This window comes from Taudactylus pleione, unplaced genomic scaffold, assembly GCF_031769625.1.
Source record: "Taudactylus pleione unplaced genomic scaffold, aTauple2 ptg000041l, whole genome shotgun sequence".
NCBI classification, from domain to species: domain Eukaryota; kingdom Metazoa; phylum Chordata; class Amphibia; order Anura; family Myobatrachidae; genus Taudactylus; species Taudactylus pleione.
The window spans coordinates 44,195,001-44,222,935 of record NW_028284443.1 but is presented as its reverse complement, the minus strand read 5'-3'; the positions used below and the strand labels follow the sequence as shown (position 1 = coordinate 44,222,935).

Below are 27,935 nucleotides of genomic sequence, written 5' to 3'. Positions count from 1 at the left end.
TGGAGCTGTATTATCATTTCTTTTGCTTCTATATTTATTTACACAAATGTTATTCACATGTATTTCTTTATTTCTTATGTGCTATCTTGATAACCTTCTGATGCATCATGACGAACATGAAGCTTATAGCTGCGCATCCACCTTCTGAACTAATAAACATCAAGGATTCCATTTGATTTAAACTCCTCAGCCATCGTGCTGGTTGTGTCTGTCAAATAGATGGCAAGGGGTATATTTACTAAAGTGCGGGTTTTTAGAAATGTAATTTTTGCCCATAGTAAACAATCAGATTCTACTGATCATTTATATAGCACCTTCTAAAAGATCATAGCTAGAATCTGATTGGTTGCTATGAGCAACAACTCCACTTCTAAAAACCCACACTTTAGTAAATATACCCCCAGTTCTGGAATTGATATGTTGACTTTGGACAGTCATGAGACATGTGTCTTCTGATATTTCTTTAGACAACTTGTCACACTGGTGATAAGGCAGGATTTAAAAAATATTTGATTGGTGGTAAAATTTAAGCAAAGAAATCTTTATCTATGAAATAGACTCTGCTCTTCTAATCAATTATTCACTCAATCTCCACCTCCATTTACATGTGCTGACCTCAGGCCTCTAATCTAGTTTTATTATTAATGAAAACATTCTATAGCACTGTATAGTTTATATGAAATTGCCATCCTGTCTGCCACTGCAGTGCCACCATGTTTCCTAGATGTGCTCTATTCTTTTTTAAACTGCCATGTGTTTGTGCCGCAGCTCTGCCACTTAGCCAGTCACTCGCTGCAGCCTTTGGCCAATATAATGAAAAATCTGTGAAAACTGAAAACAATATTGTTATATCTCACAATTTTATCTCTCATCAAGCTTTGATACATAGGCCCCTTAGTGCACAAATGCGTCTCCAACTGTCAAATTCTGAATTTTTTTAAACATAAATCAGTCTTAAAGATCAACAGCTTTGCAGAATAATAACACTGTCTAAAATAACCACCTAGGCCCTATTCCGAGCACTACCTCACTGCTGGGCTCCTTTCTAACTACTGGGCAAGTAGGCCCCTTGCCACTCTTCTCTAGTATTCTAATGAATACTTGAATGACACAGTCCTTGTATTTCTGTGGAACCTTACTCATCTCTTTATTCATTGACTTTGTCCTTCTCTTCAGGCATAGGTTGCTCTCCTGTTTGGCCTGGTACTCAACACTCCCAGTCTCTTGCAGGACACACACATGGTTTCACACTTGAGACCTGATTCAGAGGTGCATGCAGTAGTGTAGCAGCTGTGACTTTTGTCACAGTAGCTACTGCACCTGCACGGTATTGCTGTGGCCAGAGGGTGTCTCAAATTGAGCCACAGCACAAATCCACTGATGTGCATACAAAGACAACTATCGACAGATCCATTGGCCGCTGGTGTCCGTGGAATTGCATCTTTAGATGCAGTCGCTGACACCCGCTAGCGGCCGACACCATTAGCCACCCTTCCAGTCACCACCCAGGAATGTCCATTAAAATTGCATGAAACTCCAGCCCCCAGCAGGTCCTTTGGTAAATAACATTCAATATCTCTTGACCTTTTCTCCATCTGTAACTGGTCCACTTAATACTGTAATGGAGGATCCCAAACACCAGGGTCTGTATTAAAAGCATTAACAGAGTTCAGGGAGGCAGCATTTTATACATAATATGATATCTAGAATAAGGAGACAAGAAGGAAGACTGAAAGGTACCATTAGGAACATTTATAGAAAAGGTGATAGATCCATGGCAAATTCTCCCATCAGCTGTGTTTGGGTCTCACCACTAATTAAAGGACACATTGGAGAACATATTGCAGCCTATTTAAAAATGAAATATAAGAAAAGAAAAACACTCCATAAAACTATATACAACCACACATACAAAGAGCAGACTTGAATTGACCTCAAGGTTCTTATCTGTCATCAAATTCTATGTTTCTTAGCTAAGGTGCTCAAGAACATGGAAGACAGGGACACATTTGTAGTTGCTCCCCATGCTAAATAATCACTTTACAATATGTTTACATACAATATATTTACTTTTCAGACATCAATATTGTTTTTATATTGAATTTCATTTCTAAAGAGGCACCATTAATCTTATACCCCTTTTACACCAGAACTAACCGGGTTAACCTGGGTAGCTCCTTGGTGTAAAAGGGGACAGGGTTGTATTCCCGGGTGGAGTGACCCGGTAATCCAACCCAGGTAACTTGCAGGGTTTAACATGGGAGTAACCAGTGAACCCTGCAGTGTAAACGGCGCGATCCGGGTCACGATGACCTGGATTGTGCCGCATGCCTGCTGATTGGCCGGCTTCACTTGGCATTTGGAGATGACGTCAGCGTCCACTTCAATGCTGGAAAAGCCGGGTCACTTCCGGTGTGAACGGCGCCAACTCAGGAATATCCTAGGTCGGCGCCGGGAAAATTCCGGGTCTGAACCAGATTGGAACGCGGTTCCAACATCCGGGTCAGACCCAGAATTTAGATATAAAAGCAATATAAGAAACTTGGAAAACACATTTTCAAAGCAAATATTAAAGCGACTAAACTATAATAATATATATACTGTATATCCATTATATTTTGAAAAGTAATGAAGCATCATGTAATAAAACTAGGAAAAAATTAATGCTTACAGTATGTAGTTCAAATGTACAATGAAATAGAAAACTGCTTCTAGAAATCCAAATAAGACCATCATGTGTATTGCCATTTGTGAAGAAGATTCTTGTGAATGAAATTAGCAGGAATGCTCTTGTTTTTGCCTAGTCTCTGGATTTAACAAAATATATGTTCCTAATCATGCCAAGATACCATAATTAGAGCACATTCTGTTACATTAATTAAGCAGGTATAAAATAAACATCAGAGAAATGACTCTAAAGAGAGTTACTTCATGCATTAAAGAAGGTGCCTGAAGATATATGGAAACCTTTGAAGCACCCATCAGTACAGTAAATATAATGAATGTTTCATCAAGCATTATGGCAACAGCTACACGATGTGGAACATTTGTTTATTTACGAAAGCTGTAGTTTTTCTCCATTTTATTTCCCATGTAGAGTTTAAGAAGGAATAATTTTTATTTATATGGTTAAATGAAGTCAAAATTTGACCATATCATGGCAAAAAAAAAAAATCTTCACTTTATTTGCCCCTGATCCCAGCTCTGACTTACCCTAAATATACCTTATCAGACATCTGCAAGCTCAGTGGAAACACCAGATACCGTAGCATAAAGTATAAAAGCTAGAGAGGGTGCTTAAACTTTTTTTGTAGTACTGAAGTATGGAACTGATATAGTTTTGTTTGTAATATAACAATTAGGTAAAATCATAAGCCAGAGGTTCCCAAATGCGGTCCTCAAAGAACCCCAACAGTTCAGGTTTTAAGGATATATGTGCTTGCCCACAGGTGACTTAATTAGTACGTCAGTCAATTTGATTTAACCACCTGTGCTCAACCATGGATTTACCCTCTGTTCAGCAGAAAAGATTGTCCGGAAAAGCCCTAACTGGTTTGGAATGTTCCTCTGAAATGACTACAGTCATTAAGGGGCCTCTGTTTCAAGCTGATTTTTACATGAAAATATGCAGAAACTGTAGTTTCTGAATAATTTTATGTATTGTTGCTATGTATTAATAGCACAATGCAGGGGATATCACAGAAATTTCACAGAAATCTCAGGCAAAGTGCTAATTAGCGCTGCAGATTGCGGTCCCCATTATTATCAATGGGGACTATGGTCTGACCCCAATGTACTAAACTATAAAAAGCTAAGCTTTTCGAAGTTTAGCCCAGGTAGTTTATCATCTTCAGATGGTGTAAACTACTGTTTGCCTATGGGGGCTCCAGCGGCAGGAGAGAGATCTTTTGATTACTCCACCGCAGCCCCCGATTGGCTCCAGAAGCTGACACTGTGTGTGTGCGCAGTGTCAGCTTCCTCGGGAGAAGCCTTTCACTTATGTGAAAGACTTCTCCTAAATGCCGGGGATATAACTCGCAGGGACAGCAATTACAGCAACCGCTGTCCCTGCGAGTTCCCCCTAGTACATAACCGGGATATTTTTATTGAAAGTGAAAATATCCCTAACGAGTTAGGTACATAATAATCGCGGCTGGTCTGCGATTATTAGTACATAAACCCCAATCATCTCATTTGGTAAGAAGAACACATCCAGATGTAGAATTAACACTCCTCCCAATAGACACTAACTTTCATTAGGGACTGGACTTTTACATAATGTGTGAATTTTATTCTTGAATTAGGAAATTCCTTGGTGTTTTTTTTATAAGTTTGTAGGTGATAAATAATGAGCAGCCATGGCTATGTCTTATAATGCAGTAGAGTGTTTTTGCAACTTAAAGTGAAACCAAACCAAGAAAGACAAAACAGCACAGCAGTGGTTGTTCTGTTGAAAAGATGAAAATATTTATAGGAAAGCATTATGGTAATGTAATTATAAAAAGCTTGTTTGAGGACAGCTTGTGCATTATCATGGTCTATTGGTGGTAATTTTATATATTCTATAATTTCTGTCCAATCAATCTAAGTAAAATGATAATTTACGTGGTGGTGATTAATATGCCTTGTGCTAACATTTTACTACAGTAAATTTGTTATTACTAACTACAGTAATATACATTAATATACTTTTTGTCATTTATGAAAGAGTCGCAGTCCGACAGTGGTAAAACAGACGAGTTGGAGTTGAAGGTTTGATGGACCCACTCCATCGCCCAGCTTCTCAGATACCGTTTTTCATGCCTATTACGTGCCTATTAAGCTGTTACAAATTTATAATTAATCCTGGAAATGAGTATGCATCAGCATTACTTTACTTTGCATAATTAATGTTAATATTATCATTGCTTCTGTAATAATGTTCTTGCTGCTGTTGGGTTGTCAGTGCATATGTGCCCTGTTTAGGCCATGCCAGACATAGGCAAACTTGTGGTAAATTTTCATCTCTATATGAACACTTATGACCACACTGTAGGATTGGAGCTCATTGTCAATTGTAAATTAGGATGGATTTTATTTTCACCGCTGCGTGTATCCAACATAATGGAACTGATTCAGAGGTGGATGCTCAGGAGATATCGGCCGCAAGTGGCTGATGATTTTTGATCTGTACATGTGCAGGAGCCACACAGTGCATGTGCAGATCTGGTCCTGTGTCTTTGAATGCAGTGTTGCTACATATGTTGGGTGAGTAAGTCTGCAGACATTTAGGGGAGAGGAGGGGGGCCATTTCACAAAATGGTGATGTGTCGGCCCAGTTTGTGAGGCATGTCGAAGCCAGTGCGTTGTCAGACACAGATTCACTTTCCTGGATAGCTGGATATTCTGAGTAACCTAAACATTACTCAGAATGTCTGATGGTCTGCCGATGGTGAGCCGTTGCTGCGTCTTCGGATGCAGGTAGCGGATCTGAGAAGCTGATAGTAGGTGTCTATTAACAAAAAATGTAACAAGAAAAAAAAGGGGCGCCCTCCAAGTTCACAGCTGAAAAGTGTCAGGCAGCTATCCTAGAGGGTCCACTGTCACCCACAAACCATACTTGCCGACAATCAGCTCCAGCCTTCCGGGAGGGAGCTGATTGTCGGCTAATAGCAGGGGGCGGGGCCGGCCATTGGGGGCGGAGCTGAGGGTGGGGGCGGCCATTTGGTGGCACACTGGGGGCGGGGATGGGGGCAGGGACGCATGATCGTGTCATCGTGACTCCGCCCCCTCTTCACAATGCTGTTATTTTCAGCATTGTGAAGCAGGGGGCGGGGCCACGATGACGCAATTCTGCGCGAATCGCGTCACCGGGCCCCCCGCTGCGGGGGTTTTTGTTTTTTTCAGGGGGGAGGTGGGGAGGGTCGCAAGCTTCCGGGAGGCTTGCCTGCCTTTCCGTGGGGCCGGGAGCGGTATGGGTGGTCACCCACAGCTATGCGAGCGGCCAGGAGGCCGCTCCAAAAAGGAGCAGGGATGGCCCTGATTCAGAGCGAGCGCTCTGTCAGAGCGTCCGGCTCTGAATCAGAGCCTAAATCCCCACTTGAATATACTACAGTGGACTGTCAACAGGATTTGAGTGCGTGATTATCTCCAAGACATGACTTGTCAGCTCTTGAATAACAACTGTGGTGTATTTTGGATTTTATTGCAATTTATAAGCTTGTGCAGGAGGTGTTCACTAAAGACTGGATTTTTATAAAGGCAGGATATGGTGCCCATGTTTACATCAACTGTAATAGGAACTGCAATGATGTGTGTATGGTGTTTCACAATCTTTCTATTTCCAAAATTGCCCCAGAGTTCCAATGATCTCTTTTATTTACATTCACACAATTGGGGATGAAGGGCTCTATTCATCATCACTTAATTTCTACAAAAGAAATTAAGTATCGTGGCCATTCATTATAAAGGTAACGCAAGAGATATCACGGAGCTGGGGACCTAACTTCATCAAGCTCCAAAAATACAACATTTTCGGAGCTTGACCTTGGGAACCTTCGCAATCTTCAGATGGCGTTTGTTCCTGCACCCTGCTCCTTCCCTATGAATGAGGTTCCTTTTGGATCTCTTCAATCTATTTCGGCTCCTTAAACCAGATGCTGAGACTTTGTGTACATGTGTGACCTCCAGTTCAAGCAGACGTACTAGCACTGCCAAGTCTGATTCTGCAGTGCAAAGTAGCAGTGGAGGGAATCACTGGGACAGCTAATCTTCAGATCTGTTGTCTTCGCACCAGAGCAGTGTTGAATTGCCCTGGTGATTTTGGATCGACTGCTGCTACTTGCAGCAAGTTAGATACTTAATTATCGGGGGCCACCGGCCCCCAATAATTAACATAATGAATAGGTCCGGAAGACAGTCCAAGATTGCCAAACATACCCTGTGGAGAAGGCAGGTGCACCAATACAGACTGTGCACGTACACGTGCACCCCCTGTGATATAACATATGGAGTAACATATAGAAAACGGTATAACGCAATTGATAAACTGTTTGCGAAATGTAGCAACACTGTTCTAGCAAAGTAAAACACAGGGGAAAGTCATGTGATCACTAGCTCCTCAAACTCACGAGCAAATCTCTGCAGAATTCTTTGTTAGTATTTCATATCTCCGGTAATAAATAATCCATGAAGGCTTTCTTTCATTAAGGGACTTTTCATGCAAAAAAAAAACCTCTTTAACAGTGAAAATAAATGTGTACCTTCTGCACAGCGAGGAAGGGTTCTAAACCTGTGCTATCACTACCCCTTTGTTTAATTTCAATAATCTTGCTTTGCTAAATGAAATCTCAATCTGCCTTTCATAGACCTGTCACAAATGAATACTGTAATAATACAACAGTTGCAGATTATGTGCTTGTTACAATATATTCTTCAATTTACATACCTGGCTACTGTGGTGTTCCTTGTTCCTCGGTGCAGATGAGTTTGCAGTGCTGCTTCGATATTTGCAGTTCATGTCTTCAGCAGATAAACCTAGAGCACATGAAAATAAATACATCTATATATCAAAGCGCAAGTACAGTTAGTGTTATTTATACATAGTATTTTATGCTTCTCTTTGGGTTGACTTAAAGGAGCACTGAAATCAAACAGTGATAATGTAGCAGGTGACAACGTGAGATTTAAATTATTTTATCCATAAGAAGAGCAGAATAAAATATGCACCACAAAATATAACATTTAACTTCTGGCAGACTGCGATGCAAGTGTTTCATGAATTTGTACAGAGGATGGGGAAACCAACGGCTTTCAAAAGTGTCACATAGTAAATTTACCCCGAGGTCTATTATCTAAGTAGCTGTAAATCAGTACATGCATCTTCAATAGCTTTTCAGAATATTCACTAACAGATGCAGTATTTCGGTGTGGTATGACTTGTCTACATTCAATAAGTCGACATTCAGAATGTCATCAGAATTACTGTCAAACTGTTGACAACTATAATGTCGACATACATAATTTTTTTTGCTTATTTTAGCCTAACTCTAACCCTTACCCTAAATCTAACCCTAAAAATTAACAAAAAAGCCATATACCGACAAACTGGTTTTGACTAGCTGACCAGGTACCCTGTTTTTTCTTAGCAAAATTTTAGAGTAATTTCTACATATTTGCATAATACTGTAATACACATAAATGGTGACATGCATAACAAAGAGCCTGTTATGTACTTTTGGGTTTATGGTTATTATGTATACAGTACTCACTTCCCAGGTTACTATTTACAGTATGCTTACTAGGAAATAAAGTGGACGTTTTCAAGCAGTTCTTCAACAAAACTATTGTAATAATGTCTATTTTTGTAACTTTTTAAATCACTCAGCAATATACCTGCTGACTTTAGTTCCTCAAATACAATCTTTTGAAGTGTTGTATAGATAAGGGCAATATTTATAATGTTTAATCTACAAGGTAAACTAATTTTAGCTATTTCAGTCACTTTATGATGCTTATTTTAACTCAAGTATGCTGTTCAAATAAAAGGAAAATCAATCTTGAAATATAAATACGGTGAGAAAAGCATAGAGTTTAGCAACTGCTGCTATTTTATGAATCAAGAGTCTAGATCATAAATAAAATGGAGCAAAATATACAAATTACCAGTATGACACCTGCCACCCACCTCTTCACCCTGTTAGGGTCCCAAGTTACAACACTCATTTTTCTTTAAAATGGTGGGATACTACTAAATAATAACCTTGTCTCTGTATCCCTCAGTGCAATATATGATGCTTTTCCAAGTTTAAAATTTTCAAAGGCTAATAATCCCACAAAATGGTCCCACCTCCCACTAATAGAAAATTTGCATTTTGTTTTAGACAAAGTAGTTGGTGGCAAGGTAGTAATTTGCCCCCCATCCCCCACCAAAAAAAGCACATTCTTCAGCTTTGTGGTTTCTTGACACAGTAATGTCTCTTCCACATTATGCCACATGAAGTACTTCCGCTTATAACACATTGTGCCACACAGTAATGCCCCTTACACATTATGCCTCACAGTAATGCCCCTTATAACATTATGCCACACACAGTAATGCACCTTATAACATTATGCTGCACAGTAATGCCCATTACACATTATGCCACAGTAATGCACGTTAACATTATGCCACACAGTAATGCCCCTTATAACATTATACCACACAGTAATGCCCCTTATACACATGATGCCACAGTAATGCCCCTTACATGTATGAAGACACATCTCTGATATATAATGCTGTGTGTCAATAGCTGGATACAGCCATGTTTCAATAACTGCATATAGCAGCAGTGTCAATAACTATATATTGCAGTGTGTCAATAATGGATACAGCAGTGTGTAAACACATGTATACAGCCATGTGTCCATAACTGTATACTGCAGTGTATCATTAACTAGGCTGCAGTGTGTCAATAACTGTATGCTGCAGTTTGTAAATAACTGGATACAGCAGCATGTGATAACTGTATACTGCAGTATGTCAATAACTATACTGCAGTGTGTCAATAACTGTATGCCGCAGTGTATCTTCAGAATGTAAGCTCTCACAAGCAGGGTCCTCTACCCTCCTGTGCTTCTCCTTACTTATACTTTCATCTACTCCTTACTCCCCACTAGGGCACCTAACACTTACGCCCTGTTGCTTATTTGAGTGTTGTGATTGCCAATGCAGCAACTTTGTACTTGTCCTCAATTGTACTCTACTATAAGTCACTGGTTTCTTGTTTACTTATTTGTTTACGTACTATGCAAGATTTTGCAGAACACTTGTGGCACCATATAAATAAAGGATGAGAATAATAATAATAATAATAATAATAATAATAATACAGCAGTGTCTCAATACCTGTATACTGCCATGTGTCAATAACCAAATACTGCAGTGCACCATTAAATATATACTGCTGTCAGTCAATAATTGTATTCTGAAGTGTCAATAACTATACTGCAGTGTGTTAAGAACTGGATAAGGAAGTGTGTCAATAACTGTATAATGCAGTGTGTCAATAACTATGTCCTACAATGTGTCACTACATATGTGTGTGTACCGAATAAGGTATTGTATCAATAACTGTATGCTGCAGTGTGTCAGTAACTGGATACAGCAGTGTATCAATAACTGTATGCTGCAGTGTGTGAATAACTATATTGGGTGTATTTATCCCTTGGCCAGGATGGCACTTGCCAGGAGGTAGAATCAGGATAAGACTAGCTATATGCTGCCGTGTATCTATTACCATACACTGCAGTGTGTCAATAACCATATTCTGCAATGTGACAATAACTTTATTGCAGTGTGATAATAAGTGGATAAGGCAGTGTGGCAATAACTGTATACTGCAGTGTCTCAATAACTATGTCCTACAGTGTATCAACAGCTGTATACAGATGTGTGTCAATAACCACATACAGCAGTGTATCAATAACTATATACTGCAGTGTGTTAATAACTGCATGCATCAGTGTATCAATAACTATATACTGCAGTGTATCAATAACTGGATACAGCAGTGTGTCAGCAACTACAGATGTGTGGGCATGCCAGGTATTTGGTGACTAATGTGCCAATCATCTTTTTTCCTAAAAATGTGAGTCTTATTTGCATAAATAAAAAAAACTGGAAGTGACAAAACGACTTTGTTAGATTACACTGATCAATTTGATGTGCGACATATGTACATCTGTGTGCAACTGAGTCTGAATCGATTTACAGTAAAATTGATCTAAAACAATGTTGTTTTTCTGGGGCTAAATAAAACATTTACTAACACTTGATAAACAAATACAAAATTGTGATAGTAAATGTGTGATTTAGCCCCAGAAACACAACATCGATTTAGATTGATTTGAAATCAATTAAAATCGATTGAAATAGACCATTAGTAGGTTTAACCCTAGGTGTATGAGGACACATCTGTATAGACCGCAGTGTGTTACTAGCTTGATACAGTAGTGTATCAATAACTGTATAATGCAGTGTATCAATAACTGTATACTGCATTGTGTGAGTAACTGGATACAGCTGTGTATCAATACTATGCTGCAGCGTTGCAATAACTATATGCTGCAGTGTATCAATAACTGTATACTGCAGGGTATGAATACCTGGATACAGCTGTGTAGCAATAATATACTGCAGCGTGCCAATAACTATATGCTGCAGTGTATCAATAACTGGCTACAGCAGTGTATCAATAACTGTATACTGCAGGGTATGAATACCTGGATACAGCTGTGTAGCAATACTATACTGCAGCGTGCCAATAACTATATGCTGCAGTGTATCAATAACTGTATACTGCAGTGTGTCACTAACTGTATTCTGCAGTGTATCAATGAATGTATGTTGCAATGTGTCAATAAAAGAATACAGCAGTGTATCAATTACTGTATACTGCAGTGTCAATAACCATATACAGCAGTGTATCAATAAAGGTATACTGCAGCATGCCAATTGCTGTATGCTGAAGTGTGTCAATGAATGTATGTTACAGTACGTCAATAAATGAATACAGCAGTGTTTCAATTACTGTATACTACAGTGTGTCAATCACTATATAAAGCAGTGTATCAATAAAGGTATACTGCAGCGTGCCAATTACTGTATGCTGTAGTGTGTCAATAACTGGATACAACATTGTATCAGTAACTGTATGCAGCAACATGCCAATAACTGTATACTGCATTGTGTAAATACCTATATACAGCAGTGTATCAATAACGCTATGCTGCAGTGTGTCAATAAATGTATATTGCAGTGTATCAATAATGGTATACTGCAGTGTACCAATAACTGTATGCTGCAGTGTGTCAATAACTGCAGCATGGTAATACCTGGATACAGCAGGGTATCAATACCTGTAAACTGTACAGCGTGTTTGTCATGGATCGAGAGCTGCAGTTTATTGTTTTCTGAAGCAAGGATTCTATTTAACAAGAGAAGGGGGCAGAGCACCGGGAAGGACTAGGTGAGTATGTTCAAGTATAGTAAAGCCATATATCCACTTGCCGATATAAATGAGCGATTGAACGATAACGACATCGTTATCGTTCAGTCGTCCATTAATCGTGCATAAATCATGCACTATAATATCGGAAATGACCAGCGAAGCGCGCTCCCGCTGGTCATTTCTGACATTAATCATCCCCTGAACATGCCAGTCAAGCTGCCGATAACGACAGATTGGGCATGTTCGGGGATGAGGGAGGGTGCCTGCACTGTTCAGTGTAGGCACTACAGGGGATGGGGAACGATTGTACAATTATAATGTTGTAATCGTACTGTCGTTCCACTATCTGCTAGTGGCTACGCACCATTAGTAAATCATTCGGTGTGTGAGTCCTGTATTTTTTTCAATATTTTGTGTACACTGGAAGTACAGGTGTCAGCTGCCAATTACTGTCTGGACATCTGAGATGCTGGCAGGCTGGCTGGGATCTGTATTCCCACTGAAATGCATAATAGGACTCCTTATGTTACACTGTCATGTATTTCTGCCTGCTAAGCTGCTACGTACTACAGGCAGTATTTACATTTTGTGACTACGATACCTGAGTGCCGCGCTCAGAGCATAGATGTAATGAGTTAGGGGTCTATTTACTAAGCCTTGGATGGAGATAAAGTGAACGGAGATAAAGTACCAGCCAACCAGCTTCTAAATGTCATTTTTCAAACAAAGCCTGTAACATGGCAGTTAGGAGCTGACTGGTTGGTACTTTGGGCCTGATTCAGAGCCACTCGTAAGCGGCAGCTCGTTCGCTCCGAGCGATGTTTGGCCAACTGCGCATGCGTACGGATCGTTATACGCATGCGCGAACCAGTCAGTGCGGTCGAAATTCATGTGCTCGCAAAATAGCGAATGCCTGCTAACTTGAGTGACAGAATGAGGCGTATGTGGGTGGTAACAGGGGAAGGTGCTTGAAAACGGGGAGTGGAGATCAGAACGCAGGCGTGCTTAAAGGTCAAAACGGGCGTTTTATGGGTGTGCATAATTAAAACAGCAGCATCATTAACCACGTCACTGGGTTATTTTATAGCCAGAACTGCTCGCAAAATTGTGCTAGCAAAAACCGACCACAAGAATAGCGAGCAGCTCATACCCTGTTCGATGTACTCGATTAATCTAATAAATAGCGGACATGACGTAGGATGCGAGCGGCCAGGGGGCGTAGTTTCCCAAAAAACGACCGCAAGTTTTGTTAGCTCGTTCAGACCTAGAGGCGTGAACAGACCGCAAACAGCGAACGGTTCAATTGAATAGCCACCCCTATTTTCAGGACGAGTGAGCGCTAATTGCGTCCGGCTCTGAATGAGGGCCATTATCTCTGTTCACTTTATCTTCATCCAAGGCTTTGTAAATAGACCCCTTAGTGATTAAGGTGAATGCTTAACATAGCCGTCACCTGGGGTTCGATTCCCATTAAGGTCAGGGGCATTGAGCAATGTGATTTTATAATCAATATTATTTTATCTACAGTAAATATTTTTACAATTTTACTTATGCATTGCCCTGCACTTCAAACATTTGGCAATCAAGACATTAAATGTTTTTCTTTTTATTGCTACTGTATTGTATTACTGCTACTGTATCTGCCTAAGCCGCCCGCACACAGGCGCACACACCACGCACATTTACATGTAAATATACAGAAAAAGCCGCAACACACACACACAATACACCTCGGAAAGAAAGACGCACTCTCAGCATTCAACAACAGGAGATGAATTAATGCTGACCACTTGTACTCTAGCTAAATGCTGACATACCCTATGTTAAGCATTCACCATACCACTAAGCTGCCACCTATTCAGGTGCTGCACACTCCTTTGGCCCTAATTATTCTCACTGTTATTGCATAGGCCTACTAAGGACCTTGGTTGTGGCCAAGCAGCCCATCTGTGTCACCCCTGTCTGTCTACCCCCTCCCCTTTAGAATATAAGCTCTCACGAGCAGGGCCCTCTTCTCTCATGTGCTTCTCCCTCACTTAATTATACTTTCATTTACAGCAACACCCAAACCTTGGTTGCTGACACTATGCTGCTTATTTAAGTGTTATACAGCAATGTATAAATCATGTCACTGTCCTGCATTGTTTGTACTGTTAATAACTGTTTTCTTGTGTGCTCATTTGTTTATGTACAGTACCAGTCAAAAGTTTGGACACACCTTCTCATTCAATGGTTTTTGTTTATTTAAATTATTTTCAACATAGTAGATTAATACTGAAGACATCAAAACTATGAAAGAACACATATGGAATTATGTTGTAAACAAGTGTTAAATATGTTTTATATTGAAGATTCCTCAAAGTAGCCCCCTTTTTCTTGGATGACAGCTTTGCACACTATTGGCATTCTCTCAATCAGCTTCATGAGGTAGTCTCCTGGAATGGTTTTCCAACAGACTTGAAGGAGTTCCCAGAGGTGCTGAGCACTTGTTGGCTGCTTTTCCTTCACTCTGCGTTCCAACTCATCCCAAACCAGCTCAATTGGGTTTAGGTCGGGTGATTGTGGAGGCCAGGTCATCTGACGCAGCACTCCATCACTTTCCTTCTTGGTCAAGTAAGCGCAAACCAGATGGGATGGCATGGCGCAGCATAATGCTGTGGTAGCCATGCTGGTTAAATGTGCCTTGAATTTTGAATAAATCACCAACAGTGTCACCAGCAAAGCACCCCCATACCATCACACCTCCTCCTCCATGCTTCACAGTGGGAACCACACATGCAGAAACCTGTTACGATTCCCACACGATTATGGGATCACTACGAAGACTAGTGGAGTGTTGCTGCAGAGAGATGGCGTTAGCAGCGGCAGATACTATAGCCCGATGAATGTCTTGGGACAAAATGGCAGGAATGACCAGGACTGTAGCTAATAGCAGGATAACAAGACAAGATCAGCCTGACAAGGGGGACAAGATAGGCAAGACTGGACAAAAGGGCTGAAATGCAACTTAATACATTACTAGAGAACTGAGGTGTAACTTGAGACTGGACTTGAAGACAGACGAACAGAATGCTTGAACAGTGGAGTAGAAGTGAATGCTTGAACACTGGAGTAGAAGTGAATGCTTGAACACTGGAGTAGAAGTGAATGCTTGAATACAGGAGTTGAAGTGAATGCTTGAATACTGGAGTTGAAGTGAATGCTTGAATACAGCAGTTGAAGTGAATGCTTGAATACAGCAGTTGAAGTGAATGCTTGAATACAGGAGTTGAAGTGAATGCTTGAATACTGGAGTTGTAGTGAATGCTTGAATACTGGAGTTGTAGTGAATGCTTGAATACAGCAGTTGTAGTGAATGCTTGAATACAGCAGTTGAAGTGAATGCTTGAATACTGGAGTTGTAGTGAATGCTTGAATACTGGAGTTGTAGTGAATGCTTGAATACTGGAGTTGTAGTGAATGCTTGAATACTGGAGTTGTAGTGAATGCTTAAATACAGGAGTTGTAGTGAATGCTTGAATACAGCAGTTGAAGTGAATGCTTGAATACTGGAGTTGTAGTGAATGCTTGAATACAGCAGTTGTAGTGAATGCTTGAATACAGCAGTTGAAGTGAATGCTTGAATACTGGAGTTGTAGTGAATGCTTGAATACTGGAGTTGTAGTGAATGCTTGAATACTGGAGTTGTAGTGAATGCTTGAATACTGGAGTTGTAGTGAATGCTTGAATACAGGAGTTGTAGTGAATGCTTGAATACAGGAGTTGAAGTGAATGCTTGAATACTGGAGTTGAAGTGAATGCTTGAACACTGGAGTAGAAGTGAATGCTTGAATACAGGAGTTGTAGTAAATGCTTGAATACAGGAGTTGAAGTGAATGCTTGAATACTGGAGTTGAAGTGAATGCTTGAATACAGCAGTTGAAGTGAATGCTTGAATACTGGAGTTGTAGTGAATGCTTGAATACAGGAGTTGTAGTGAATGCTTGAATACAGCAGTTGAAGTGAATGCTTGAATACTGGAGTTGTAGTGAATGCTTGAATACTGGAGTTGTAGTGAATGCTTGAATACTGGAGTTGTAGTGAATGCTTGAATACAGGAGTAGAAGTGAATGCTTGAATACTGGAGTTGTAGTGAATGCTTGAATACTGGAGTTGTAGTGAATGCTTGAATACTGGAGTTGTAGTGAATGCTTGAATACTGGAGTTGAAGTGAATGCTTGAATACTGGAGTTGCAGAAAATGCTTGAATACAGGAGTTGAAGTGAGACACGGCAAGTACACAGACTGGAAGCAGCGTGGATGAGAACACTGCAAACATAGCTTTGGTTAACATAAACAGACACGGCAGATGATCAGTGGATATGAAGGCTGATATGTGGCCTAGCAGGCTGAGATGCAGGAACCATATGGCAAATGGGAGCACCCAGACAGCTAGTAATTAGTGGAGCACATGATAAAAACACACAGACAGACATGAATGACAGGCGCTTATCTAAACACAGACAAGACAGGATTTCCAGCTACCTGCAAAAAGCCAGAACAGGGACAGGACATGATGCAGTATCCCAGTAACAACTATGACCGGGAACTGCCACCAAGATGATTTGCTAAACGCAAATCCTAACAAAACCATCGGCACACCTTCTCTGCGTCTCACAAAGACACAGCGGTTGGAACCAAAAATCGAAAAATTTGGACTCATCAGACCAAAGTACAGATTTCCACTGGTCTAATGTCCATTCCTTGTGTTTCTTGGCCCAAACAATTCTTTTCTTCTTGTTGTTCATCCTCAGTAGTGGCTTCTTCGCAGCAATACGACCATGAAGGCCTGATTCACGCAGTCTCCTCTGAACAGTTGATGTTGAGATTTGTCTGCTACTTGAACTCTGTGAAGACTGTGTGGTCTCTAATCTGAGGTGCTGTTAAGTAGCGGTTTCTGAGGCTGGTAACTCTAATGAACATATCCTCTGCAGCAGAGGTAACTCTTGGTCTTCCTTTCCTGGGGCGGTCCTCATGAGAGCCAGTTGCATCATAGCATTTGATGGTTTTTGCAATTGCACTTGTGGATACATTCAAAGTTCTTGAAATTTTCCGTATCGACTGACCTTCATGTAATGAATAAATGATGGACTGTCATTTCTCTTTACTTTGAGTGGTTGGTGCCATAATATGGATTACAACAGTAGCAAAATAGTGATGTCCACTGTGTACTAACTCTACCTCTGCACAACACAACTGATGGTCTCAAACACATTAAGAAGGCAAGTAATTCCACAGATTGACTCTTGACAGGGCACACCTGTTAATTCAAAACATTCCAGGAGACTACCTCATGAAGCTGATTGAGAGAATGCCAAGAGTGTGCAAAGCTGTCATCCAAGCAAAAGGGGGCTACTTTGAGGAATCTAAAATATAAAACATATTTTGATTTGTTTAACACTTTTTTGTTTACAACATAACTCCATGTGTTTTCTTTCATAGTTTTGATGTCTTTAGTATTAATCTATGTTGAAAATAATTTAAATAAACAAAAACCATTGAATGAGAAGGTGTGTCCAAACTTTTGACTGGTACTGTACATTGTAAGGCGCTGCAGGACCCTTGTGGCGCCATATAAATAAAGGATAATAATAATAATAATATTAATAATAAGTGCCTACTAAGACCTCTCTGCACCATTGTTGGAACCATTGTTGGAAGCACTGCAAGCTGATAGAGGATATATCAGCACTTAACTAGAGTAAAAGTCTCATGATGAAAGCATCTTGTTTCATTTCAGACTGTGCGTGTGGCATATTAGCAGTGGGGTATATGACTTTTACGCAGAAAATTTCCCTGTTCACTGCTGCTATGGTAGATTGCTGTGCTGTACATCTACGACTTTGGTGGGTTCTGTCGTGTCTCACTGCGCCTACACACATGATTTTCATGCCGCGACTAAACAGCTTATATGGCGCGACCTGAGCAACAACTGCCCACTTAAGCTGCCCCCACACCCCTTGCTGCACAGACCTGGCAGTCCCCTCCCGGAGGGGGCCTGACCACATACTGTATCTAATTGTAAATTGGGACAATTAAGGCCTGGTCTATTAATCTAATAATCTCAAACCACACCTAGATATGTCTACTGTATCGTCCAATTAATCAGAAGGACATCTAATAATAACACACATGCACTGACTGTCATCTGCCCTGGAATGACTTCCTGCGCGAATACATTTAATATATTTGTTCTGAAAACAAACCCACATAAAAAATCTATATAGATGTACTGAAACGCTAAATCTAATCAGTTGTCTATTCATCACAGTACATATTCCTTTTTTTTAATTAAGCACATATATATTATTAGTTTTGCATTAGACATTGGGGTCTATTCATCATCACTTAATATTACAAAAGCAGGTGAAAATAAACTTTCACCTGCAATTGTAAAAATTAGGTTTTCAGGCCATTCATCAAGAAGGTAAAGCAGAAGATATCACGGATATCTCCTGCTTACCATCCTCTAGCGGAATGGTTCCCTAGTGTATGGGAACAGAATTCACCAAGCTCCAAAAATACCCGCTCTTTCCTATGGGAAGGAATCCCTGGTTGCGAAGAGGGATCCTTTTGGATCCCTCCGCCCCTGTCCGGCTCCTTCCGCCAGACGTCAGGGTTCCTATGCGCATGCGTGACCTGTAGGTCACGCATGCGCACTAGCGTCACTGCTCTGAAAGGAGCAGTGAAAAGATTCACTACTCCAAATGGAGCAGTGAAGCTGCTTGCGGGGACAGCTGATTTTCAGATCATCTGTCTCCGCGCCGGAACAATGATGAATTGCTTCGGAGTCCTCACCGAGTTAGAATGTTAATTATCGGGGGTCCGTTCACACCCTGATAATTAACATCTTTATTATTATTATTATCCTTTATTTATATGGCGCCACAAGTGATCCGCAGCGCCTTACAAAGTACACAAACAAATAATTAGACTAGCAACTTACAGTACAGTACAATATAGGACAAGGACATGGATAATATACCATAACACCTAGACATGCAACAAAGAGTAAGCAACCAAGTGTTAGGTGTCCTAGTGGGGGGTAAGAAGTAGATGAAAGTAAAGTAAGGAGAAGCACAAGAGGGTAGAGGGCCCTGCTCGTAAGAGCTTACATTCTAAAGGTGAGTGGCAGACAAACAGGTGTGACACCGATGGGGTAAACAAGGAGGAAGAATAATGAATAGACCCTTTAACTGCAAAAAATATGAAGTTGTTGCACCTCCTATTTTCTTGCAGATATACAGGCAATAGAAAATCTGTGTGTGGCAATAATTATAGTAACTGGGGCACTGCAGTTTTCAAAGAGTTTAAAACAACATTTATACTCATGACAATTCATGGAATTTCATATCAATGTAAGGCCTGGATCTAAGGCCACAGCATCAGTGATTCATCTGTCTATTCCTATGAATGGCACCTAGATAAGATGCCTTATCGAATAAGTAAAGTTTCCATGTGTTCAAAAGTTCATTGAAGTGCGTCAACACAGATAAGTGACTATAAGTTGGAGCCAGCGCAGTTTGGAAAGATAAATGAAACTGTTGATTACATTCTGAAAAGTTTCCTTTGCGTACACTTGGGTAAACACTGTGCTATTACTATCACAACTTTGTACATACAGAAACCTTTGTTAAAGTAAACATAACATCATCTGTGACATACTCATTTTGATGTTTGATTTTATAAGCATTACAGGTAACCTACAAGCGTCCTTTTGTTTTTGCAGGAAGTATCATTACTATTGAGTGGATGTCTCTGTGTATATATTTTAATGCTTATATAAAAATAAGACTTTGGCCCACATTTTCACCTGAGCACTAGATCTTCAACAGAGCATGGATCCAGTAATAATTACCAGCTCATATATTACAGATTTATGGCAGCTGTTTTGTACACACTGTTTTTTGCTTGACATTTATAGTGTTGAGGAAACGATGCATCACAAATTGATGGAATATTCCTTTAGGGCTCAGGCATTTAAAAAGCATACTGTTACATTAACATTCCAGTGCAATAAATGTCATTATACTGTACATGGAAGCAGGTTGTTGCAGTTTTAGATCGTTCTCCACCAGATAGCAGATAATAAGGTAGGATAACTGAAGGAAGATAGGCCAAGTTGCATTCATGCACAATAATGTGGATCATTAACAAAAGTGCAAATTCCTGTTACATAATCACTTGGGCCCCCATTTATTAACAAGTTTTATCACCAAAACGAGTGATAAATGTCACTGTGTTTGATAAATGGTGCTCCAGCCAATCAGCTCCCAACTGTCATTTTTCTAACAGTTGACAGTTGGGAGCTGATTGGCTGGAGCACCATTTATCATACACAGTGACATTTTTCACTCGTTTTGGTGATAAAACTCGTTACTAAATGGGGCCCTTAGTATGATAATAATCATGTATAGGTAGTTCTGCACCCAACATACTTATGTACACTCCTGCAGAATGATCAAAGAATAACTGTGTAGATGCTACAATGCGGTAACCAAGAATATTAAAATAAGTCATGTAGCACAAGTACTGTAGCAGTAGTTTTATAGTGTCTGGTACACTACTAACTATGGAAGCTTTTCCTGGAATCCTGGGAGAGCAGGGTACTGCCACTTGTGCCTCCACTCCAGGAGATACTGGAGGATCCAAAAGTGGGCAAGTATGTATTAACACATAAATATTCTCAAGGCAGACACATTTGGCTACATGCTAATGTATGTATTACAGTTGTATGTACATATAAATAAATTGAAACAAGTAGAGACGATTTACTGTAGGGCTTCAATTAATAAGTGATCCAAAGGTTTTGAAAAAATGTACATTTTATAAAATACTTGACATGAATATATGTAACAGGGGAAGAACTATCATGGTAGTAGGTGTTGCTGCTGTACTCCCTGCTGTAAGAACTCAGCAGGGAGTACTCCGTTCCTCTGTCAAAGCCCCATCATGCAGCAGCAGTGATGCTGCAATTATTAACCTCATCTGGCTTACTGAAGCTCCTTTGGTGATTAGACACTCAGCAGCTTACGCAGGGAGGGTTTCTGAGTACCCAGACAAGAGAGCAGCCTGCCCCATCACAGCAAAATGTCACAATTTGCAAATCAATGGGGATGAGGATGAGTCAATATGACACAATTCCATTCGATTTGCATTATTCTGGCCCTGCCTCCTTGCAATTGACCTGCGAATCGTGGTATTTTGCCTCTAGGGGGAGGGGCCTAATTACATGGTGCCTGGTCCCGTCCCCGACTGCTACCTGCAGCTGCCAGAAGGTAAGAGAGAGAAAGAGTGTGTGTTTGCATGTTGTGCGTGTGACCTATACTTGTGTGTTTATAATGTATGTGTGATCTATATGTGTCTGTGCATAAATGTATGTAAGTGTATAAAATATGTTTGTCTGTGAATATGTATATATATATATATATATATATATATATATATATATATATGTAACCCTGGTTAAGGCTTAAAATAAGTACTGTACTCATAAATGATTGTAATATTTATAAATGTACAATTTGTGAGGTAAAGTATATGTATATAGATGTATTTATTGTATACATGTACATGGCCCTTCTATAATTTACGTATACAGGTACGTATACAGGTACAGTATATCTATTTCATGTAGTTACATGTAAATTTATATGGTACTTCTTTCTTTGGTGGGGATGTGTCTCATTGTATGGGATACACACACACTAGAAGAAGGGCGAAGTGATTTAGATGGGTTTGGTTTGGTTCCTGTCAGAAAAAGAAGGGCAGTGACAGAGACAGAGAGGAGGAGCTGCCAGCAGACTGAGAGGGCTGGAGTTTTCACCAGCTGAGTGGTAGATAGGCTCCTGGGCACAGGGGGGTGGATTTGGAGAGGGAGCCCAGCCGGAGCTGCGGAAGCAGGTTGACAGCGGCGTCCCAGTAAGCAGCTCACCGTGCGGCACTTTGGTAGAGTGACCGGTAGTGTTGGTCCCAGGAGCCGGGTCAGAGGCCGAGGTCAGGGGGATGGAGCAGCAGCAGTGGTCCCGATGGGGGAGCTGCACGGTGAGCAGAGGCTGTGAGGGGCCAGAGTCATGGCCCATTACTGCAGATGAGTGGCTGCATTCCAGAAGGTGGGCACGTATGGTCATAAAATTGAGGCAGAGGTAGAATAGCAGCAGTAGCAGCCAGCGGAGATGAGGAACCAGACATGAGAGGTGGCAGCTATAGGAAGGAGGCAGGCTACTGTCGGACAAGGCTGGGGTTAATCTGTTAGTGCATTGAAGCCTCACCATATGCTCTTTAATCGGCAGCTGAGGTAGTGATGGCAGCAGAGCCTCAGCAGAGAAATCCTCAGTTCCATAAAGGCGGTGGTATGAATACTAATGCTGGTCAGAGAGTAGACTTCAAGCTCTGCAGACATAGCTACTGTACATTAGTAGCACAGGAGTGCAAGTGTGAGAGATAACACTAGTATTGATGGCTGACATTTGTACTACCAGCCATTGAGCTGGATAGACTTCCCTAAAATACTAACCTTAGCAAATAGCTGGGGGAGGGGGAAATACATATATATATATATACAGTATATGGATAAGAATACATTTGAAGGTATAAGATAAACTACCAACTCAGAAAATATTTCAAAACTCAGGAGGTGGATTATAACTAAATGCTATTCTCTTAGAAACATTTGCAACACAGGTATCAACTTTATTTATCCTCCAGTGGATATAGACAGCAGCATACAGGAAAAGTTACCGTCAAAGGATATTCCGACAACAGAACTTTTATAAACTAAAAGTTAGGAACAGCATATTATCGACAAGTGTCAAAGGGACTACAAACTTACAGTGGTGTTTAGTACTTACCCCGTATTAAACAAGTTGAGGACTTGCAATGTATCAACTACTTTATGACCACAGGTGTTACAGTAAAATATGACTTGTATTACCACTATATACATCTAAGTTATTAATTTATATACAAGGATTGAGTGTTACTCTGTTCAGTTAAATTTTACCACTCATATTGTAATTCGGTTATGTGATTACATAATGTCTATACAAGATGTTATTATTTGCGAGTGTCAGTTGTGAGCTTATGTAAAATTATAAACATGCAGTGATATAGTTTAAGTGTGAGTTTATCCTCATATGAGTTTTCCCAAGTAGGCCCAGTCTACTACCAATACTTGGGTGAAGGCACTGATTTAATAGTAATAGGAGGTACACCACTTAACAATAAGTTTAAGGGTGGGAAAAAGATATTACATAGGAGTTAGTAACCTGGTGTCCCTTTAGAGGGTAAAGGGGGTTACATAGAAACCCCTCCTTAAAAATCCTACGTTTGCACTTTACACTATCTTAGGGCCTGATCCAGCTTTGGGAATAGAGTAAAGAAGAGCACGTAACTGTGAATCTTGGTAAAACCATGCTGCACTGCAGGTGGGGCAGATGTAAAATGTGCAGAGAGAATTAGATTTGGGCTAGGTGTGTCCAAACTAAAGTCTAAATTGCAGTGTAAAAATGAAGCTGTCCAGCATCTGTGGGCTACATGCAAAAGCAGTCAGTATTTACCCTGCATGCAGAAAAATTTATGTATTTGTGCCCTTTGCACTTCTACATGGTTTGTCCAGGTACACAATGAAGGCCCCCATACACCAGATGACGTATTGTCTGATCCTGCAATGGGATTGGAAACGCCTATCCGCAGTCATAAATGCCGACCGGCTGTCATAGATGTTCTCTGATCTGTCAGAGGATCGGTGAAATTCTACATGTTAAATTTCACAGATCTGCAAAACCAAGATCATATTTTGATCAGGATCGGCAAATCTGTGAAATCCAACATGTTGGGGATCACAACATCGCGGCAATCCATTGCTGGTGTATGGGGGACATTACTTGCTATATCTATATCTTACTCTATTCCCAAATCTGAATCAGGCCCTTAGTTTCCAAAAGGAATCCTGTGATTAATTAACATTGAAGGCTGCTTTCTATTGTTTACTATAACAGTAGTCACAAATTGATCATTAGACTGCAAACTGACAGCTGGATATGTGCGAACCAAGCAGAGGAGGAGATATATTTTATGGAGATGGGATAATTGTGGGATTTAGTGAAATACGTGATTGTCACAGGTAATACTAGTAATACATTTCTGTGCAATCACTGAGCATAAAGTACAACTATTTGTTGAAGTATGATCAATCTGAGGATTATGACATTTAATAATGTAACATAAGAGAATGTTTGCAAACCTACAGTAGATAATGTTGGTAATGTACAACAATAACGTTGGTTTCCAGATGAATGGTCGACAGACAAAAGATTGACAATGTATAGGTCGACAGGCATTAGGTCGACAGAAACAAAAGGTTGACTTACAAAATGTTGACATGCAAAAGCTTGATAGGTTCAAAAGGACGACAGTTACAAAAAGTCGAGCCACTAATGGTCGATACAAAAAAAAGGTTTACACATTGTTTTATAGTTTTTTTTCAACATTTTTAAGGTTAGGGTAAGGGGTTTGTCACTTGGGGGAGGGGTTAGGGTTAGGCTACAGTTAGGGTTAGGCACTTGGGGGAGGGTTAGGGTTAGGCACCAGTGGGAGGGTTAGGGATAGGCACTAGGGGAAGGTTTGTGGTTAGGATTAGGCCATACTTGCCTACTTTTGAAAACTACTTTCAGGGAGATTGAAGGCGACAGCAGAATGTGCCGCCCAAAGGGCATGTCTAGCTCCGCCTATGGGTGTGTCTATTGTCAATCAGGGGTGTGTCCTGCAGTGGCAGATGAAAACTGTAAATGCTGTCCCCTCTCAGCACTTTTCTACAAACACTAATCATTGGATACTATTGCCAGGACATTTTATGGTTAATATCAGGCTTGGTTACCCTCCCAACTGTAGCAGGAGGCTCCTGAAAGTAGAGATATAATATATTATATATATATATATATATATATATATATAGAGAGAGAGAGAGAGATATAAAGATCGATTTTATATATATATATATATATATATATATAGAGAGAGAGAGAGAGAGCGAGAGCGAGATATAGATATAGAGAGAGAGATATATATATCTATCTATCTCTATACACACACACACATATATATATATATATATATATAGATATATATATTCATAAATTGTCCTCACACAATAGTAGTCACTCCCTCATATCCAGTCAGTCACAGGCATTAACTGCACTCTGAAAGGGCACTTACTGACAGCCATCCATTTATTGGCTGTCAGTGAGTGCCCTTTCAAAGTGCAGTTACTAGAAAAGGCCACTTCACATCACTCGCTGATGTCCCCAACAGTACAGCGCTGCGGATCAGTACAGCGCTGCTGTTACTTACAGTTACTAGGCTCCGCTCCGCCTGATGAAGCCGCCGCTGCCGCGCCCATGCACACTCAGACACACTGCTGACTAGTGCCGGCCACCGCTACCCACAACCCCGCGGTGGCCGGCCTTTAAATAACATGGCATCGCACGTCGCGATGTCATGACGTTCCCCCGCAGGCCCCGCCCCCCGACATGCCGGAATCGCGCATGCGCAGTGCGCTCATGTCTATTAAAAAAACGGGAGTTAAAGTAAACATTGCCGGGGAGCGGGAGGCTTCATTAAAAACTGGGAGCCTCCCGCTAAAATCGGGAGGGTAGGCAACTCTGGATTAGGCTTAAAATAGAAAAAATGTGGTGACCATTTTTGTGTCGACCATTTGAACCTGTCATCCTTTTGTACCGGTTGACCTATTGCCTGTCAACCATTTGGTGTTTATCTACTACATTGTCGACCTTTTGTCTGCCTATCTCTTATACCACAAACACTAAGGTGTACCAGGGATTCTGGAGTAGGCAGCTGTCAACCAAGTAACAACAGGGCTCCAGGACCAAAGAGTTAGCCAGCAGAAAGTACAATAGGAGATCTTCCATCAGACTGGCCTCAACCTAGCAGCAGCACGGATTGAGAATAGTAGATGGCAAGGGATATTCATCAATTACAGGTCAGGATTTATAATACATTTCTCCATTTTTTATAGCAATATTTTGTAATGTTATTATTTCATTTATCTGAATAGCATTCTAAAATACAAATAATAAGTCCAACATGTGTCCAACATGTTTATTCCTGACTTATAGCATGGCATTCATTTATTATAGTATGTTTCTGTATATGTTCATTTATATTTCTTGCTGAATGGTTTTCTATAGGTATAGCCTTGTTTTTCGTGTGTTTCTTACAACTAATATCATAATTCACTGAAAAGCTTGATGTCTATAGATATTCTTTATTTAACCACTAGTTTTACTAGTTTGATACACACTAGGCAATGTGACGCCCGATGGTACGATGGCACGATATATCGGGCAGTCGGTACACACTACACGATCCGTTGAACGACCGCTCAATATATTGTTCACCTGCACCATCTTCCTGGCATCAGTGCGCGGGAGCATGCATAGTGCATACACACTAGACGAATCAGGCGCTTTTTAGGTGCAATATGGCATATTGTCTGAGAAATCGTCTAGAGTGTACCCAGCGTTACTAGACACTTGCCACATCTGCACAGTCCCTGGTAGACATCTGTTTGTTTGGGCTAATCTCGAGAATCATTTTAAAACAGTTTTCACTATTCTATTGAAACATTAATGTATGACAAAGGGGAGCTGAGCAGTGATGATTTTAGTGAAGCAAATCAATGAAAAAATGGACGTCCAAACGCTTCCTTGGTGCACAAGGCCTAAACTGTTAAAGATGTATCAAAATGATGGACTTTATTTTATTCCATGTAGAGATTGATACATAATATCTTGTTTCTCCAGAAAAATTGATGTAAGCCCTTTTAACTGATACGAAATTTCAGTTGTTCCCTTTTTTACTGTCCTTATTTCGTTTATGTGAAAAACGATTCTTTAATTTCAAAGGAGTCCAGTTCCCGGTAAGAGTCTGCTTTGGCATGACAATAAATAAACCTCAGGGACAGACACTTAACGTGACTGGAGTTGATCTAAGTGGAGACTGTTTTGCTCATGGAGAACTTTACGTGGCCCTTTTGCGTGTCACTTCAAAACTAAATCTTTTTGTGTTGACGTCAGGAGGAAAAAACTACTAATGTCACCTACAAGACAATCTTTTAAGACCTTGATTAAAAAAGACTATTGCCGTAAATTCTAAATTGTTTCCGTGTGAAGCAGAGGCGTGTTGTTAGTATTACTATATGAGGCTGGTCACATGTCACATATTACTATATGAGGATGGTCATGTCACATACTGTATTACCATGTGAGGCATCATGTACAGTATAACATACAGTATATAGTGTCACTTATTACTAAGTCCCAGCAGCTGGCACTGTAATGTAGCATTTTGCATGCGGATACAGCCGCAGTCGCACACAGAATATAGACATGCCGGTGATCATTTTAATCAGCAGAAGCTGCTTGTGTGTCCTAGTCACATCTCTTTGACAATAACACGCATTTAAAGGTAAAAAGTAACACGAAAAGATGCTCAGCACTACCAAGTCACACAGCGCTGCATTATGTTTAACAAGACGTGTAACGCATGGAGGTAAGATGTGTGTGGACACATCTGTAGGAAGCTACTGCCAGTACCAGGGAACACTCACAGGGTGTGGAAGATTTTACTAGGGGAGCTGCAGCCCCCAGGTAAGATCCACTACTGCTAAACTGGATATTAGAAAACAGAGCTTCTTATGTATAAACTTACAGCATTGTCACTTTATTGAGACCATTAGACCCTCACCCACCGGCATCAAAGATCATGCTTTTATAAGGGGTTTTAAAACAATTATGCATATAAGTGGTATTTGTATGGAAACTTTTGGTTGCAATGATGCCATACCCACTTGCACTTGAGCTCATGGGTGGTGGCGACACTTTTGAATTGTTCAGATGATGC

At 40.4% G+C, this 27,935-nt stretch overlaps 1 protein-coding gene across 1 annotated transcript in view; it reads right to left on the bottom strand.

Moving 5' to 3' along the window:
* The window catches only part of MYO16 (myosin XVI), a 309,776-nt gene that overhangs the window by 13,541 nt on the left and 268,300 nt on the right, over positions 1–27,935 (bottom strand). Inside the window, exon 33 of the mRNA XM_088458316.1 lies at positions 7,427–7,515. Coding sequence (XP_088314442.1) covers positions 7,427–7,515 — 89 coding nt within the window. The remainder of the gene's footprint in view (positions 1–7,426; positions 7,516–27,935) is intronic.